We start from the raw sequence: 19,581 nt of genomic DNA, 5'->3' as shown, positions 1-19,581 counted from the left end.
CATACCGAGTTTGGAAATCTCAAGAGGGAAAATGGGGAATCATTGTTTGATTTTAATAAAATATTTAATCGTATGTATAGTAAGATACCAGCTGAAGTAAAGCCTACCCCCACCTCTGCCAAACTCACCTATGCTAATGCCTTTGACTTTGATTTCTGTCTGCTATTGAGAGAAAGAAGATGTGCCACTCTAGCTAAAATGCAAGATGCAACCCTAGAGGTAGAATCTAATATCATGGCTGCAAAAAAGCTCAAAGGTCATGTTGATAGAAGGAGGAAGAGAGGTGAGGCTTCTTCTTCCTCTGCTTCATCTTTAGAAACTAAATTAGACAAAATGACTAAAATGATAGAGTCGCTGGCTGCTAAGATATCTAAGCTGAAGGTTGAGCAGAGTTCTGGGAAGGCAAAGCTTCCAAACACATTTGCTCCAAGAAATCCAAATCCATTCAGAAGAGCAAATGAACAATTGTAGATCATTCATAGGGGTAAAGAAGCCGGTGAAGAACAAAAGTTTAAGGCTCCTTTCCAAAACGTAGTCATGGAGGAGGAGCAGTTTGAAGAAGAGGATGAAATTCATTGCATGGAAGATAAGGGAAGTGCTACCTTCTTGACATTGGCTGCCTATGAAGAATCATTACTCTAGGACCAAACCAATCAAGAGAGGGACAGAGAAGCTATTCTGCAAACTGATGAACATCAAAGATATAAACTGAGGTCAAGACCAAGCAATGTCAAGGAGAATCCTGTCCAAAGACCCGCTGTCCCCACAAAACATCAGATCATCAAACAAAAAAGACCAACAGCTGACCCAGTTACCCTCAAAGCACCAGCTCAAGAGGTAAGAGGTCCTGACAAGTCCCCTTCCTCTTTCAGCTTTGAATCATTAGTCCAAAAGTTAAAAATATTTGTGCCTCTGATAGAACTTGTAAAGAGTGAAGTCTGTAGAAAGCCTATCCTTGATGCTCTTAAGCTGAAAGCCACGCAAGCCTCCACTGATTATGTCAAATTGAAAGATGACAAACCTGCAATTGTGCTTAGCCCAATGACTAAGTCTGTCGATGATAATTCCCCATCATTTTATGTCTCCTTGACCATTCATGACAAAATCCTCCACAACTTCCTGTTGGACACAGGGGCCAGCCACAATCTGATGCCCAAAGCTGTCATGGAAGAGTTAGGCCTTGATATTACCAGATCTTATCATGATCTATTCTCCTTTGATTCAAGAAAGATGAAATGTTTGGGATTGATCAAAGACCTGGCCATTACCCTAACTTAGCTGCCCATGAAGAGCATGATGATGGACATTGTGGTAGCAGATGTCCCTCCTAAGTTTGGCATGTTGTTGTCCAGAGGATGGGTTAAGAGGCTAGGTGGAACATTATAGAATGATTTATCTTATGCCACTATCCCAGTCTTTGGGGGAGAAAGCAGAAGACTGTACAAAGAAGCATAGCTGACCTACATCATCAATGATGAGAAGAATCCTTCTAATCATCCTATTTATGATGTGGATATTGATTTTGGAGCATGTATTCTCGAAATTGAAGAATCCCAGAAGGCCTCATTGCAGCTCAAGAAACCAATAGTCTAAGTCATGGGAGAGCAAGGAAGTCAGGTATGGGAGATGTTCTTTGATGGAGCATGTTCAAAGAAAACTGCAGGAGCAGGGGTGGTGCTGATATCTCCAAAACAAGAAAGCACACATCTGTCTTTTAATCTGATTTTCCAAGTTACAAATAATATGGTAGAGTATGAGGCTCTGATATTGGGCCTTAACACCGCTAAATTCAGAGGAATCCGAAACATAAAGGTGTTTGGAGATGCTGATATCATCATTCAGCAAGTGAACAAAACATTTCAAGCAAGGCACCCGAAGCTAAAGGCATATAGAGATGAGGTATGGAGACTCAAAGACTCTTTTGATAATTTTTGTATCTCATATATCCCTAGAGTCAAAAATCAGCTCGCTGGCTCCCTTGCTGTGTTTGCTAGCATGTTTATCCCCCCCATGCCTCCCAGACTAGTTTATGAAGTTCAGATGAAATATAGACCATCCTTCCCTGATAATGTCCAACATTGGAAAGTTTTTGAGGATGATGATGAGGTAAAAAGGTTTCTGCAAGTCCTTGGTGAATTCTCCGAAATGCAAATTGACCAAGAGAATGAAGCCTTGGAGGAAAGTCCCCAGCCCCTGCTTAGAGACAAAATTGGCAAAGACAGCATTGTCCAGCTGCCCAATAATCATATACCTAAAGGCCTAGTTCCCTTAGAAAAGTTGTTTGACCAGAATGACGTGCCTTATAAAGTTGCCCAAAAAGAAGATCAATTTGCAGTCCATAGGCATAATTTAGGGAGCCCAGAGCAACCAAGATATGTGAATCTGTCCACCCATCTATCTGTTGCCCAAAGTTCTGAGTACTGCAATTTAATGAAGCAATTTGCTGATGTTTTTGCCTGGGAATATAGTGACCTGAAAACTTATGACAAAAATATCATCCAGCATAAAATTCCTTTAGAGAAAGACACCATCCCTTTTAAGCAGAAGCTGAGGCCCATAAATCCTTTGCTCCTCCCTCTGATCGAAAAAGAAATCAAGAAGTTGTTGGCTGCCAAAATCATAGTCCCTCTCAGATATTCAAAATGGGTAGCCAATTTGGTGGTGGTGAGGAAGAAAAGTGGAGAAATCAGGCTCTGCATTGATTTCAAAAAATTAAGCAAATGCTCTAAGAAAGACAATTATCCTCTACCCAATATGGAGCATTTGTTGCATAAAGTCTCAGGAGCCAAAGTGATGTCTTTCCTGGATGGATTTTCAGGGTATAACCAGGTTGTTGTGCATCCAGATGACCAAGAGAAGACTGCATTCACCACTCCTTGGGGCACTTTTATGTATTCCAAGATGCCTTTTGGGCTAATGAATGCTGGAGCCACCTTTCATAGAGCTATGGATATAGCATTTGTAGGAGAGAAGGATAAGTTTATCCTTATCTACCTAGATGATATAACAGTATACTCCAGCAGCCATCAAGACCATTTGCAGCATTTGAAGAGAGTGTTTCTGAACTGCAGAAGGTTTGGGATTTCAGTGAATCCTAAAACATCACAGTTTGCTTTGGAAGAAGGCAAGTTGTTAGGACACATTGTTTCTACTGCAGGTGTCAGAATTGACCCAGAAAGAGTAAGAGCAATACAGACCTTGTCTGTCCCGAGATCAAAGAAGGATATCCAGTCCTTTTTGGGCAAGATAAATTTTGTAAGGAGGTTTATCCCAAATTTTGCAGAACTTGTGAAACACATCACCTCCATGTTGAAAAAGGGGTCAAAAATCAAATGGACTAATGCAGCAAGAAGATCTTTTGAATCCATCAAGAGAGCTATTATGGAAGCTCCTACTTTGATTAGCCCAGATTATAGCAAGGAGTTCCATATATTTTCGTTTGCCTCTGATGACACCCTTGCAGCAGTTTTATTGCAAGCAGATGAGGAAGGTTCATAGCATCCAGTGGCATTTTTCAGCAAAACCTTAAGGGATGTTGAGCTAAGGTATGATATCATTGAAATACAGGCATATGCTCTTATCAAATCTTTGAAGACTTTCAGAATTTACATTATGCATTCCAAGGTAATTGCATACGTGCCCTCTGCTTCAGTAAAAGATGTCCTAACGCAACCAGATGCTGATGGAAGAAGGGCTAAATGGATTGCAAAGCTTATTGAATTCAACATAGAATTGAAGCCCACCAAGCTTGTCAGAGGTCAGGGCCTTGCTAGATTAATGGCTGAAGAAAATTGCAGGATGCTGGACATTAATTTGATAAGCAAGAATTCAGTGGATGGTCAGGCAGAAGAAGAGACAGTTGAACCAGGGCAAAATTAGTCATTGGCAGAAAATCTAGCCTCTTGTGAATGGTATTCTACAATAGCTCAATTCTTGTTGAAGCTAGAAGTTCCTCCAGGCCTTAGTTCAAGCCAAGACAGAACTATCAAGCTCAGGGCAGCCAAATATTGCATTCATGAAAACCTGCTCTACTAGAGGGACCCCTCTGGGATTATTTTGAGGTGTCTAGACAAAGAACAATCCATGGAGGTTATGCAGCAGTTTCATTCCAGCATATGTGGAGTACATCACTATTGGAAAACTACAGTCCACAAGATCCTCAGAGCTGGGTACTATTGGCCCACCCTATTTTCTGATGTCTTTTCATTTGTTAAATCTTGTGACAGGTGCCAGAGATTTGAAGGAAACAGTAATTGGAGTCCCTGTCCTTAAAGCCAATACGTGCTAGTGGCCCTTTTCAGCAGTGGGGCTTGAATTTCATAGGAGAAATCAATCCACATTCTAGTGGCTAGCACAGGTGGATCTTAGTAGCCACTGATTACTTCACTAAATGGATTGAGGCCATCCCTACCAGAAAGGCTGATCACCATGTGGTCATGAGGTTCTTGACAGAGAATATCTTCACTAGGTTTGGTTGTCCACATAAATTAGTCAAAGACATGTAGCAGCCTTCAAGGCAAAATAGTTGGTGGACATGTGTGACTCAATGGGCATTAAGCTAGTTCATTCCACCTCATACTACCCTCAAGGCAATGGTTTAGTAGAATCTTCCAACAAGAGCCTGATAAGGATAATTAAAAATCTGTTCGAAGGCAACAAAAAGAATTGGGATTCTAAGCTCAAGTATGCACTGTGGGCTGACAGAGTGACCACCAAGAAATCCACAGGGAATTCTCCATTCAAGCTGGTATATGGCACTGAGGCTGTATTCCCAATTTAGTTAACCCTCCCTGTGGAAAAGTTCTTGCAAGAAGAGCAGAATGAGGAAGAGGACATGGCAAAAAGGATTTGTGATTTGGCAGAAGTGCATCAAATCCGGGATCAGCTGGTTGAGAAGTCTGCAGCAAATCAAAAGAGAATCAAGGAAGCCTTTGATAGAAAGGCAAAAGCAGACAATTTTCAGGTTGGAGACTTGGTTCTTAAGTGGGATGCACTGAAAGAGAAGAAAGGCAACCATGGGAAGTTTGATGCTCTATGGACGGGACCTTTTGTCATCACTCAGATCCAAGGGAACAATACTTTCATGCTAAAAAGTATGGAAGGAGAGACAGTTTTTGATGGCCCAGTTAATGGGCGATTTTTGAAAATTTATGTTGTTTAAGGTCTTCAAGCCTTAAAGTTGTAAATATGTTGTTTTATTAGTTTTAGTGTAAGCTTAATTAGACTCCATGCCCAATGGAACATTAGGAAATTTTTCTCATCTGGTTTTGATAGGAAAGGCATTGGTTTACAATTCTTGAGACCTCACAGGGAGGATCTCATCCCCAGAAAGAGCCAGTGTTAGCTCTGCTATATAATGATGATTCTCTAAAGGGCAGAAGTGAGCTCAGTCCTTGGTTGTGCTCGAAAGAAGGTTATAATAGTCGCTTTCTCCTTTCCCTTGACCCGCCCATTCTCCCTTAATCTCCGTTTCCCTACTTTTCTTCTAAAAAACCAACAAAACCCCTTTTGTTACAAGCCCAGAGTGCTAAAACCCAAAATCCCATAAAACCGCACCCATATGACTTTGCGCCTTCATAAACTCATCGCTCGTAACCTCCACCGTTGATTTTCCCCGCTGATCCAACGGCTCCCGTTGTGCCCGATAAAGCGACTTGCACGATCGTTTCCCCGCCATCTGATCATCTTCGCCGAAGATCCAACGACATTCGCTCTCCCCGCGTCCACGAAGTGATGGAATGTTAGCGCACGATGGAGAGCGGTTTTCTCTCTCCTCCGCCGCTACGTGTCGTGCGCTGAATGGAATCGCACGCCCTCACCCTTTTACCACCTGACGCCCAAAGGCGGTGTGATCGATACCGCTTACCGCTTAACCTTCCATTCCCGCCCGATAACGGCCGCACACCTTCAACTCCCTATCACCGTTGGATCTGTCCACCTGAGATCCAACGGCCCACGTTCACTCTGCTCCCACCTCTTTCGATACCCTCCGCCAAGCCATCTCCGCCATCTATCCTCTTGATCCGACGACCGATCTTTCTCCCTCACCCAACTCGTCCATTCGCCACGCAGTCCACATCCCTTGACCATTCCGTGTGCCCGAAGGACGAAGGCGACTGGCTCACCAATACCAGTTGTAGCTGCTCCTCAACAACCATATTTAATAAACATTATGGCCAAAGAGGAAAAGGACAAAGTGTGAGCAAGTAATTGCATTTAATAGTTATGGAACTTCATTGGTACGAGCACTCTAGTTGCCTGAGAGGACAACAGAGCACCTAAAAAGATCAGATTCATCCACTGAAACAAGCAAACGCACTCAGAGACTCCATCAGGCAGTTAAATGCAGTTGGTGGTCAATTATGACCCCTCCATACCTAAAATGGCCAAGTGCCTTTGTAATGAAACTCTATATATACCCAAAAACAAGATGTAATCAGGGTTGATGGTTGATGTTTTGATGTAAGGTTCAACTTCTGGAGACTGTAACTATTTTGACACTTGCAACATCTCGTCTTCATTTTCAGCTAATACAAGCCTCTTTTGTTGTTAATTGCTCACTTCCATTTATCTTCTCTTCCGAGTTGTGCTTGATATGTTGTATTCCTGAACTCTTGATGTTTAGCATGATAGTAGTTGTCATCCTATCTCTGTGTTAAAGTCTTGTATGTATCATTGAATGAGTTATTCAGGTCTCTCTTCTTCTGGTGCCAGAGAGCTGTCATCCTGTCTGTGCATTAGTAGAATATATTTGCTGACTTCTTTACTGGTTGCAGCCGGCCATCACATGGTCTTGTGCATCTGTTGGTGTGGTCAGTATTCTCCATATTCACCCAATCTTAAACTGTGAGCAATTGGTGGTCTAAAGCCTTGTAGTCTGGGGGTGTTCACGCATGTATGGAGTGAAACAAAGTAGAAGTGGTTATTTGGCTTGGACAAGCATCATTCCTTCCATTCATCCATTTGCAACAATAAGTTGAATTTATATGTTATCAGGCATCTCCGAGCTACAACCTAGGAGAGTTTCTTGGAATCCTAGCAATAACCACATCATTGGTCTCTGCTTTTAGTTGTAAAACTTAATTGATATGGTTGAATCATTCCCGGGTCTCCTCAGAAGGGAAAACAACCCAAACAAGAATGAGTCAGTTGAAGATTTTTTGAGTTCTTAATTGTTAAAGAGTGCAAGTAGTTGTTGTTCTGAACTGAAAGAAAAAGAAAAAACTATAAAGAAAGGAAAGTGCCAGAGCCTTCGTTGTGGCTTAGTGAGATTGATTTTGCGCATAGGGTGGACGATTTGACACATGGATCTCATCCATCTCTGTGTCCTCTATTCGCCAACTGCCCATATTTTGTTGCAAACCCGCTTTAGAAAGTTGGTTTGTAGAGTCATTGCATTCCCTATATATATGACATAGAGAGATGATGTTAAAATGCGATTTTAAATGCATGGTTTCTTTTAGTAATGGAGATAAAATGTAGTTTTGACATCTGCTTGTTCCATTGAACCATTTGACAATATTCAGAGAGTCCCTGAAGATCTGAATCGTGGATATGCCCAGTTGGGTGAGCCAACAAATGAGGAGTTTTAAGGTTGTCAGCTCGGCGAAGTTATTAGTTCCGGTCCCTAAACCCACTGAGGATTTAAGGCATCTATGGGGATTTAGGTGAATTATCAGCCCAACACCGCATTTGTTATCTTGGCTGGAGGCCCCATTGAAACATGCCCATGGAATCCCTTCCTTGATATTCTCTTCTTTGACCGGGTGAGGTAATTCCTTGTGGATGGTTTCAGGGATACTTGTGAAGATAGATGCACTTTCGATAGCTGTTCTCTCCACCGAGGGAATTTGATCTTGAAAGATACTTTTATTCCTTGCGAGCCATAACCCCCAGGAGATGATAAGGGGAAGGTTCCTCAGATTTCCTTCAGGATGATGGGTCCACCAAGATTTCCAGGCTTCTGCTATCGTCTGCCCATTCCATGAAACTCTTTTGTGGATCAGTTCCCCGACAGCTTGCCAGACTGCTTTGGAGAAGGAACAATCCATGAAGAGATGAAAAATTGACTCAGAGGCCATTTTGCAAAGGGCGCATCTCCCTGGTCCTGACTTGTATCTTTTCTGTAGGATGTCCCAGGTAGGAACCTTCTCCTTTAGGATGCACCAGAAGAACATTCAGGCTTTTGCCAGGCATTGCATTTTCCAGATTGAGGTTACCCACCAGTCCTGATTTCCCCAACCTTTCTTTGTCATTAGGTACTTGTAACCTTGTTTTGGGGAGTATTTTCCTGAGTCTGCATGGGCCCATACTAACTGATCTGGTCTATCTCTTAGTCTGAAATTTGATCTAGACAGCTCTGAGGTGAAAGTGATCCACTCCCCTCTCCATTGAGGGTTGAGATTTAGGTTTGATCCTGTAAGCCATGCTTGGCCCCATATGGAGGAGTGGCCATGGTTCTCAATCTGACTAAGGTTATTAATGCCGCTTGTATTGAGATGGTTGATGAGGCCCAAGGATAGTATAAAATCCTTGTTGCATCTTACCCAAGGATCCATCCCTATTCGGACATGTTCTCCATTCCCTACCTACCAGGATAGACCTTGTTCTATGATCTTAAAGCCTTCTAATGTTGCTTTCCACACCACCGAGGCATTTCCTTTCTTTTTGGTTGGGCTTTTGATCTAGTCTTCTAATGGCAATGGGTCAATATATTTTTGTTTAACCGCCGTAGTCCAGAGGTTCTCCATTTTGATAAACCTCCATCACAAATTTGCTGCCAGCGATGGTCCAAAGGTGGTTAAATATTTTATTCCCTGTCCTCCCCAATCCTTTGGCCTTGCCACCTTTTCCCAGGCAACCCATGGGAGTACCGAGTCTTCCTTTGATCCTGCCCATAAGAATTTGCTACAGACTCTTCTGATTTTCTCCAAAGTCCCTTTCGGAACCGAGGTTAATGCAGCCCAGTAGACCGGTATAGCCAGGAGGACTGATTTGATTAGTGTCAGTTTGTCAGCTCTAGATAGCCATTTGAAGCTCTAGTGGGTGACTCTTGATTCGATTTTTGCTATTAGCCAGTGCCAATCTTGCTTCCTGTATGAGCAAGGCTTTAGGTAGAACCAAAGATATTTGAAGCAGTCTTGGAGCCTCTTGTCCTCAAAGGGCAAGTCCTCTTTGATTTGGGTTACTTCATGCCTGTTGAATCCTTCCAGCAAAAGCTGTGATTTATCTTTGTTAACTTGAAGGCCTGTTGCCTTTAAGAATAGATTTAGTATCCTTTTTAATTCCTATGTTTCAGATATTCTTCCATTAGAGAGTAGCAGGATGTCGTCCACGAATAGGAGATGGGTTATTTTTAGATTGACTGCCACTTCCAGCCCTTGGATATTTCCTTTCCTTCGGGCATCAATGAGCAATTGACTGAGGCCTTCTGCTACCAGAAGGAAGAGGAGGGGAGAGAGGGGGCATCCTTGTCGTAATCCTCTTTGACTTTGAAAAAATGGGGTGGCTACTCCGTTGATAAGAACTACAAAGCTTACACTGGTTAAGCATCCCATTACCCAATTTATGAAGTCTATATGGAACCCCAGGTGCATGAGAAGCATCCGAATGTACATCCAACTGACCCTGTCAAATGCTTTAGATAAGTCAATTTTCACTACTGCTCCTTTGATTTTTTTTTGAATGATACTATGAATGGATTCCTGGGCTACTCCAATAGCTTCATGGATCTGCCTCCCGTTCAGAAAGCCGAACTGTTCTCTTGACATGTGCCTGGATAAAATTGGTTTAACCCGGAGGGCTATCACCTTTGCTATGATTTTATAGATACAGTTGCAGAGGGAGATCGGTCGAAAGTCCTCGAAAGAGGAAGGGTCTTCTTTTTTCGGAATGAGGGCTATGAAGGTTGAGTTGAAGGGCGGATAGATTACCCCTTTCCTTCTAAATTCTTCAACAACTTCGGTAAGATCTTGCCCTAATTGCTTGAAGAAATGTTGGAACAACTCCACTGTCCAACCGTCTGGGCCAGGGATTTTGTCTTTTGGCATTGCTTTTACTATTCCTTCCACCTCCCCCCTGGTGACTTCTCCCATTAACTCCAATGAATCCTCTTCTTCCACAAAACGATGAAAGGTCTAGGCTGTTTGGATTACTTCTGCCAAGGAAATTTTGCCTTGGTTTGAGAAAATGTTCTGAAATTATTTTGCCCATCTGGGATAGATACTCAAAGGATCGGGCCTCTCTGCCTCCTTCTTCTTTTAGGTGCCAGATGGTATTAGTGTTCTTCCTTCCTCTGGCATAATTTTGGAAGAATTTGGTATTTTCACGCCCTGCCTTTAGCCAAATGGCTCTGCTTTTCATTCACCGTTGTTCTTCTCAGGATTTTCTTCCTTTGGAATTCTTGCTGCATGATTTTTTCCTTTTTCTCTTGAGTTTCATAGCCATCGGCTTCAAGGCTTTCAAGCCATTGGAGATTTCTTCCTATTTGGATGAGGTCTTCATCTTCTTTCAGTTTCTTTTTCTCGGCCTAGTTCACTGTGGCTTTTTTGAGGCGTTTCAGCTTCTCCATAAAGAGGAAGGCTTTATTATCAATGTCTTTGGTCCTTGTAGGTCTCCAAGTGGACTCAAAGAGGGAGTTGAAGGAATCCTCTTGAAGCCAGGCGGGGTTGAATTTGAAGGGGGCTGCTGGTTTTTTGGGGAGCTTGGATAGTTCTAGCAAGACTGGCATATGATCCGAGTTCCCTCCTTCACCCACCCACTGACGAAAAGCTGGAATTTTTGCTGCTGCTTCCTCCCGAAGGAGGAAACGGTCCAGTCTTTTTGCTACATGACCTTCCCCTGCTCTTCTATTTCTCTAGGTAGGTCTTACCTTCAGCAAGTTAATGTCCAGTAATTTGTTGTCTCTGAAAAGGTTGGTGAAAAAGTCTGATAGTTGATCTTCTCTGGCCGAGGGGCCCCAGGTTTCAGAGGAGCCTATGGAGAAGTTTAAGTCTCCCCCGATTACCAAGTTGGGGTTGTTCATAGAGGATTTGGAGAGGAGGGTCTTCCAGAAGAGGGCTCTTCCCTAGTAGGGCCCATAAATGTTTACTATCAACAGAGTGGTGCAGAGTTCTTGAGAGTATACTTCCATCCCCATAACCTGGTCCATCCCCCAGGAGTTTAGGGCTTTAAATTTCTCTTGCTTATATGCCATGGCTAGGCCCCCAGAATGGCCTTTGGCGTCCAAGACCTGGATAATCCAGCTTGGCAGAATTTTTGATAATGATTTGGAGACCTCTTCGCCTGCTCCCAGGGTTTCTTGAAGGAGAAGTATATCTGGGTTGTAGTTCTAGATTGCTTCTTTTAAGGCCAGCGATTTTGGGTTGTTGGCTAAACCTCTGCAATTCTAGGATAGAATGGTCATTGGATAACGTTCGGAGGGGGATTTGCTGATCTAAGTGCCCCAGATATGGACATTTTCTTGCCATCTGCAATGTCTATCTTGGCTCTTAGCTGAGCCTTGGATAGGTTTGTTTTTCTCCTTCTTGTCTTCCTGTCTCCTGGCTGGGGGGATTGCATGTCAATTCCTCCTACTACCTCCAAGATTCCCCATGGGGGAGGTTTTCTCTCTAGGGGTCTAAGGTTATAAGGATTGGAGGCAGGGAGGGTTTCTTCTCTCAGAGCATCAACATTGGCTAGGGCATATTCACGATTTAGATCGACCAGGCACTGATTCAGCTATATTTAAAGAATTTACAGGAGAAATAGAAGGTGGGTTTAAGGCTACACCCATACCCTCTTTGTCGATAGTGTGGCTTCCTTCAATGTGTGCTTCAGTGTGAGCTTGAGAGTCCTGGATCGTTGCATTCCCTTCGAGCTGGATGGGAGGCTGCTGCTCCTAGGTGGCCTTCTGCTGCTCTTCTGTTTTCCCATCTGAATTCTTTCGGGTTCCGTCCGTGTCCATCATCTCTTCCCCCTGGTTTCGTTCCGGTGGGTTCGTTCTTTGCATTTCCATTGTTGATCCCCCTGCCTCGGCCTTTTTTTCTTTCCTCGGCATCTGAGAGCCATCGGGCATTCTTTTGCCAAGTGTCCATAGATATGACACATGTGGCATCGAAATGGCAGGTGTTCATAGTCGAGTTGTTGTAGGTATTTGAACTCTTTAAAATGCAGTTGGATTTCTTCGGCCAATCCTTCCCGAGGGGTGAGGCTTACCAAGATGCGAGCCATCCCTAGATCTCTGGTTTGTAAGAAGGACATGTCCGTTTCCATGTATTTCCCTAGATGGTTCCCGATGGACCTGAAGACTGATTCAACCCAAAGGAATGGAAGGAGCCTTGGCAAGCAGACCCAAACTGGTAACTCATCGACTCTTTCCCTTTGAGCGTCAAATAGAGGATTCCATCATTTGAATAGGATCAGGTTCCTTCCGAATGCCTAATTTCTGTGCAATACCTAGTTCGCCGCTTCTTTTTTTGCAAATTTAACCATAAACCAACCCTTTGCGAGTGTCGAGACTAGGAAGGCTGAGTCTGGGCCTTCCTTCCAGTGATGGAGAGCCCACTCCTGAATGAAATTTGCTGAGTGCTTTTTCCCTCTTGCCCTTCCAACCAACGTCCTTTGCAAGTGTCAAGACTTGGAAGGCTTAGTGTGGGCCTTCCTTCCAGTGATGGAGAGCCCACTCCTGAATGAAATTTGCTGAGTGCTTTTTCCCTCTTGACCTTCCAACCAACGTCAGATCTACGACTTCCATGGCTTCGTCTATTGACACATTCATTCCCAGGATCAGGTTTGCAACCGATTCTTTTCTCTTAATTATCTTGGGCTTTTTCCTCTTCTCCCCTGTCTGCCTCTGCCGTGACCCTTCCTCCCTACCTTGAGCGGTCGTTTCCACATCTGCCGCTTCTACTTGGAGTGTTCTAGCTCTCCTTTCTTCCTGGGTGAACCCTCTTCCGTCTTTTGCTCTGCCTTCTGCTTGTCCCTCTTCGCTTCTTCCCTCTGCGTCTCCGAGTGTTACTTCCTCCCCTTGCTTTAGACCCCCCTCTGCTGTCTTCCACTCTTCCTCAACCCCATCTGTTAGGTTTAGGATCCCTGCAAAGCCAGACCCCCGACTCAAAAATTATTGTTTTGTTTGTCTGCGGCTGGATGGATTTTGGGGTTTTGCGGCCTGATCTAGGCTCCAATGCGGCCGTGCATTTATTCCTTGGGCTGCTTCCGGCTTCAAGCCTGAGCTATTTCCTTCAAAGCTTCCCACTCCACAGCTTATCACGACGTCTTCTAACCCTCCGGAAAATAATAGGCTAAGGGGATGGGGGTTTTCTTGACTTACTTGCGGGTTTTTTGTTACCATTGTTATCGATTCTTCCTGAGACTGCGCCTCTTGGATGAAAGGGAATTCTTTTCGACAATTTAGAAATGATAGGCCTAGGTTGTCTTCTAGCCATCCTAGGGTTCCCTTCAGATCCCAGAACTCCTTCGAACATTGAGTTTCCTTCCCAAAACTTCCAGCTAGACGAATATACCGTTCTATGTTCTGATTTGTGACCTCAAGACCCCAGACCGACAAGATGTCGCTAGGTTCGGGGTCTAGATCAACAGTGTCGTTTGGGTTGACCATCCTCTTGCCGCTGCTCCTTGGTAACCGCTGATTGCACCTTGGTAACTGTTGGCCGTAAAAATCGTCTCTGTTCAAAGTTCCACCGTTTGCGTGCCGCGAGCTGAGAGCGGCAGTGCTGCTAGCTTGACTGGTTAACCCCATTTTGGTGCCCATGTCCTTTTCCTTATGCCGCGCATGGATTTTTTCCTCTGTTTCGGGCTGGGCTCATCTGTCGTCCTTTTCCAGCTGTCTCCTTCCTTATGCCATGCTCTGACGTCCCTTCTCATGCGACATCCAACCGTATGCCTCCCGTACTCGCCCTAGATTAACTTTTAATCATTATATTAAATTACTATAATTTTATATTTTCTATTGCTTTACTTTTATTTTTTAAAGGATTTTGTTGGATAGGTTTTATTACTTTTATTTCAATTTTTTTTAAAATTCATTTTATTTAAAATTTGATTCTTTATATTAAGTTATTATGAGTTAACATTATCGGCTTGACAAATATATTGAGCTGGATTCTCTTTGAATATTCTTATTTTAAGTTTTATTTCTTAAAAATATAACATTGATTTCAAAGTACATTTCAAAACTGGTTTTCAGTGTTTATTTATTGAGATCAACCTATTTCCGTCCTACAATGGACATTCCATTTCTATGCTAACATAGTTTGGTCAATGTTTCTTGTTAAATTATTAAATTTTAATAGATTATGATTTAGATTATGATCTAAATATTTTTGGTTAATTTAATTTTGAATTTATTTTATTAAAAAATCACAAATGTTAAACATAATTTTAATAATAGATATTACATTAAAATAAATTTAAAAATATTTTAATTTTGAATCTATTTATATATTTAAAAATATAGTTATTTAATCTATTTTGCATAATATATCTATTTAATCTATTTTGCATTAGAGATAGATAGTAAGCAACAATGTTGCATATTACACTTATTTATAATAAAAAATTAACTTAAAATTAAAAACTTTTTAAATACAAATTTTAAAATATGTTAGATTAAAACTATTCATACTTACGCTTTTCCTGAATTTTTATCCAATTTATATGCTTATAAAATTGATCCATTTACTACTAATAAACTTAAACTCGCACTTGTCAAAATCATTTATTTATGTATTTGACGGAGACAATATCCTACAAGCTATAACCCATGTTGCAATCTACCATATATTATGTATTATAGTTTGGAGACTAAAGTTACTCAAATTACCTACAGTACCTACACGACTATAAAAATTTATAATGAATTATTTAAACAATTAATTATCAAATTAACTATTTAATAATTTTTTATAGTTATAACATTATACATATCAAATAAATGACTAATTGTCAAATATATTTTTACTTAATTATTATTATTTTTAATAAAATATTAGATTTTAAAATCAATTTTCATCTGTGCAAAACTCTATTCAAATTTTTTCTAATAAAAAATTAAACAAATAACATTTTTTAAATAAAATTTTAAAATATTTTAGGTTAAAACTATTCGTACTTACACTTTTCCTAGATTCTTATAAATTAAATCCATTAATGCTAATAAAGTTCAACTTGCACTGGTCAAAATCATTTAGTTTGCATTTGAAGTAGACAATATCCCACTTTGTACCTCCGCACATTGTTTATATCATTAAACAAGATTGGCAGGATAAACCATTTATGGAACATCACATCATCTGCAATGCAATGATTGCATTGTGTGAGGAAATCATCCATCTCATTAATTCGATTCGAGATTGTTCTATTACTCATACTCAAATGTAACGCATGTATACTCATAAAAATGCTCGAGAACTCGGAAATTTGGATTAAAATTTTAGTCATATGCGTTATATTAATTGATCTCAGAAATTCCGATGGACATTTTAGTTCTATGCATTATTATTAATTACTAAAACAGAAATAGAGGATAGGTTAAGTTCGAAAAATAGGTTTAACATTATCTTCTTTATTGCTAGGTGTAGGTGGCAAAATTGCATTGGTCAATGATATAGATGTCTTTTTTGGCCAAGACGACTACTAAAGTTTTATCAGTGTAGCAGCAGCTAGCAAAAATCAAAAGGGAACGATTGCACGATTTCGCTGCAGTGGAGGTCTCATTAATAGTTCAACAATGTCCTCACTTGCTTTTTCTGGTGCTCCTGTTCAATGGAGGTACACTTCAATATCTTTTATCGCGTAAATATATGGTTCTAAGGGCACGGATGATAAACTATTTTAATTCTTCTGCTGTAGCAGTTTATTTCATCATCTCATTGCAATTTTTGATGATTTAAAAAGTTTGTAATTGGTTAAGTAGAATTTTTTTGGTGACATGATGAGTTATAATGGTTGGATGAATATTGATGTATTGCTTTGAAATTTTATGTATTTTGGTTGGCCTCTGAGTCACAATATAAAGTTATAATAAATATCGATGTATTGGCTTGGAGCCTTATAAATCTTAAATGAATACACCTATGACTAACCCAGTAACAACAAACTCTATCTAACTCTAATACTTAATTAATTAATTCGTACTTATAATCGTTTCATAAGCAAGATCCATTAGTTCCACTGCCAAATTTTATACTCTCACAGTTATGGCAAACCAAATTCACATTCAAAAAGTATTCTACACTTGTCCAATGCATTAAACATGAAAACCAAAATTCTTCTTCTGGCTTCCTGCCCCATAGTTTTAGACTGGCGATTGAGCAAAACATGACAGAAGACAGTGGAATTGCCTGGTGAAGAACTTTGCTGGGTAATCCAAAAGCATTGAAAATACAGAGCTTAGCAACAATCAGTCATACAAGACACACATGGCAAGCAGATTTCCTGGGACAAATACTTGTCCGCTTTATTCATTGTTTTGGGTTTTGCAAATCATACAATTATGAAATTTGGGCATTCGCTTTGTGCTCCTAAAAACAAGGAACAATCTTGGCACTTCCATGTACATTCCATTTTACAGGTGGAGATTTCCTCATGTTACAATGAGAAAAACTATTGCTGGGCTTTTTCCAACATTCTCTCGCGCGGCGGTCACTTTGAACAAGTGGGAATGCCAATCACATCTTTACACACGACAAACTTATCTCCATTGACTGCCTTTGTTAGTGCATCAGCTGCATTATTCTTTGATCTGCACTTTGTCAACTTGACCACACCTCGGTCCTCCATTTTCCCAACAAGTGTTAATTCACATCGGTATGCTTACTCTTTGTTGCATCATAAGTTGATTTCTTGGTCATTGCAACGACACTTTGGCTATCACATGCTATTTCCAAACTACCTTCTTGGATATCGGTGCTGTTGCATAATCTTAATAATCGGACGGGTTCTTTAATAGCTGTTGTTAGAGTAAGATATTCTTCTTTTGAGTTAGCTAATCCAACAAAGGGTTGCGTCTTACTCATCTAGTAACTGCTACTACAAACAAATTAAATACGTACGCACTTGTGGATGTCCTTTACTGTAGGACGAGGCAAAAGTGCAATTACTGTGGAATTCCCGATATAACTTCTGAAGTATTTTTATTATTGCACCAATGCATATGCATGTTTCTCCTTGATAGAATAACCCAATTCAGCTGTCCTCATGGTTTTGCTCATGGATGCTCCAAATTTTGACTATTCTTCTGCAACAAAACTCCTGTATGAGTGTCTTTTGATGCAAAAGAGAAAATCTGAAAAATCTTTTCATAATTTGGTCTTACCAAGATTGGTGCTGATCAGATTGCCCTCTTTGATTTCTTAAATGTTTCTTTACTTTCAGCAGTCCATTTGACATCTTAATCCTTCTTTAACATGTTAGAAATGGATTTAACAATCGTAGCAAAAATATAAATCTTCAAATAAAATTAATTTTGATAAAGAAAGATTGGATTGCCTTATTAGTGGGTAATGACTTGTATCCCTTTTACTTCGGTTGGATCAATTTTAACCCCCTCGTTATATACAATATGCCCCAGTAGCTTTCCGTCATCAAACCCATAAATTGACTTCTTAGGATTAAGAGAAATTCCACTTTTTTTACACGTCTTAAAAACTTGCTTTAGATGATAGACACATGCTCTTCTATCTTTAGAGAACCGTTAGAAAGATTGTAACAACCATGGTGAAAAGTTCATGTAATAAAATTTAATAAAGACAAAATAGGACCACAGTTAAGGGACACTTATTCCAAGTTGAGTGTTGGGCAAAGATATTCTAGTGGGCATCACTAGATGTGCTTTTGGCTAAGGAAATTGGCAAAGGCATTAAAAGGCAAAAAAACATTTTTGGCACATTTATTTATGAAAATAAAGGAATTTAGGAGAAAAGTAAGGTAAAAGGTCACAGGTTGCATGTGAGGAGGAAATTGAAAGAAAATAATGGAAAATGAAGAAAACAGAGGCCTCATTAATAAAAAGGGTTTTGAGGATCAGTTGGTAACCTTTTGTCAGTTCAAGTTTTGGAGCTATCTCATTATTCTCTTTCTCTCACTCTTGGTAACTTAGAGTTTTCTTGGAGCACTCTAGCTTTGGATCAAGGAAGGAAAAGCAAGCAAAGGGAAAGGAAGGAAAGCAAGGATCAAGGTAGGAAGAGCAGGATCAAGTAGCTTCAACATGAATACTTGCAGGTAACATATTGTATGTGTGATTTCTTCATTAGTTTTGACATGCATGGCTTTGCATGTTGGTGTATGGTTCTCTTGCTGTCGGTGGCATGGTTTTGCTGGGTTATGACAGTGGTTTTCAACCTAGCCTTGCCTTTTCCGGATGACATGGTATGTTGGGATGTTTATCTCGGTTTTGAGCTTTGGTTTACTGGATGGATTTCAGAATCCGAGGCAGAGGTGGTCTCAAGGTTCATTCCCAAAGGCCTAGGAATCCCTTGACCGGTTTCGGCGGGATACATAGTAAAGGTTGAGGGAGAAGACTCGGTTTAGGGCCTAGTGATCCGGGTTTGGCTTGCGGTAAAGCTTGAGAGACTGGTCTCGGTTTAGGGCCTAGTGATCCGGGATTGGGTTATGGTAAAGCCTGAGAGACAAGGAGATGGAAAATTCCTCAAGGATAGTGATGGATTCCGGATAGCATTCCAAGTTCAGTTCGGTTGTGATCGGAGCACTGGTTTTGGTGCGATCACGGTTTGGTGAGGGTGGAGGGGGTTTAACCTCTAGATTCCCTTGGTTGTTTTTGGATTAGTTTACCCATGAGATTCCACATTCATGCTTGGGATATGGCACGGGGGTGGCTGGCTGAAAGAAAGATTAAGTTCAACCATGCCTATGGTCATGTGGTATGTGGAAGTCCCGTACCTAGTTAAATTTGCCTATGATTAATGAAATCTAAATTCTCTTGCTTTTGCAATTGTTTATATGTGGATTTAATGGCTATTATATCTATGTTATTTACATGGTTTTATGCTGGTTATAAGCTTGGTTAATTCACTGGTTCATGTCATGGTTCTCATGTATTTACTTGTAATTGTTAAATTGATGGATGCAAGACCTAATTGATGTTATAACAGTTCAATGAAAAAGGTGGTGATCCTTCTTGTCATGTTTCATAAGATTTTTTAGTCATGCATGTTTTGTCTTGTATCCTGGACCTGTAGGTTGCATTGATGCCAAATGTTTGACAAAATGTCAATCCTGGTTGGGGATGGTCGACCTAGTCTTGAGGTTGATTTTTGGTTTAGTAGTTTTGTCATCATGTCTTTGATGGATTTTGAAAGTTATAACAAGTTCTGGGCAGTGGTCAGAATTATGGGCTAGAAAAGTGCCTTGAATTCAGCGGACGCTAGCACAGGTCCGCTGGGAAAAGTCCCTAGACGTTGGCTTGCAGGCCTATGATAGCGTCTAGAGGTCCCTGGGCGCTGACATGCCTATAGCATGAGAGCGTCCGGAGGTCTAAAATATTAGTGGGACCCACGGGTAGGATGTCTGAGTGGCTGAGATGTCTGATGTGTTCTGTTGATTCCATTTCCTTATGGTCATCAA

General features: G+C 40.9%; 1 protein-coding gene across 2 annotated transcripts in view; it reads left to right on the top strand.

The window, feature by feature from the left end:
• The first annotated feature begins 15,450 nt into the window (after positions 1-15,450).
• Positions 15,451-19,581, top strand: part of LOC149152269 (rhodanese-like domain-containing protein 9, chloroplastic) — a 327,951-nt gene continuing 323,820 nt past the window's right edge. Inside the window, exon 1 of one of the 2 annotated variants that reach the window (XM_089441245.1) lies at positions 15,451-15,768. In XM_089441245.1, coding sequence (XP_089297371.1) covers positions 15,728-15,768 — 41 coding nt within the window. In that variant the 5' untranslated portion in view covers positions 15,451-15,727. The remainder of the gene's footprint in view (positions 15,769-19,581) is intronic. The other variant, XM_089441244.1, reaches the window with a different exon arrangement.

The sequence above is a fragment of the Pinus tabuliformis genome, chromosome 9 (assembly GCF_031772625.1).
Source record: "Pinus tabuliformis cultivar Carrire ecotype Pingquan chromosome 9, CPIR1, whole genome shotgun sequence".
Taxonomy (NCBI): Eukaryota; Viridiplantae; Streptophyta; class Pinopsida; order Pinales; family Pinaceae; genus Pinus; species Pinus tabuliformis.
The sequence above is the reverse complement of the archived record's forward strand: the minus strand, read 5'-3'. Positions and strand labels throughout refer to the sequence as shown.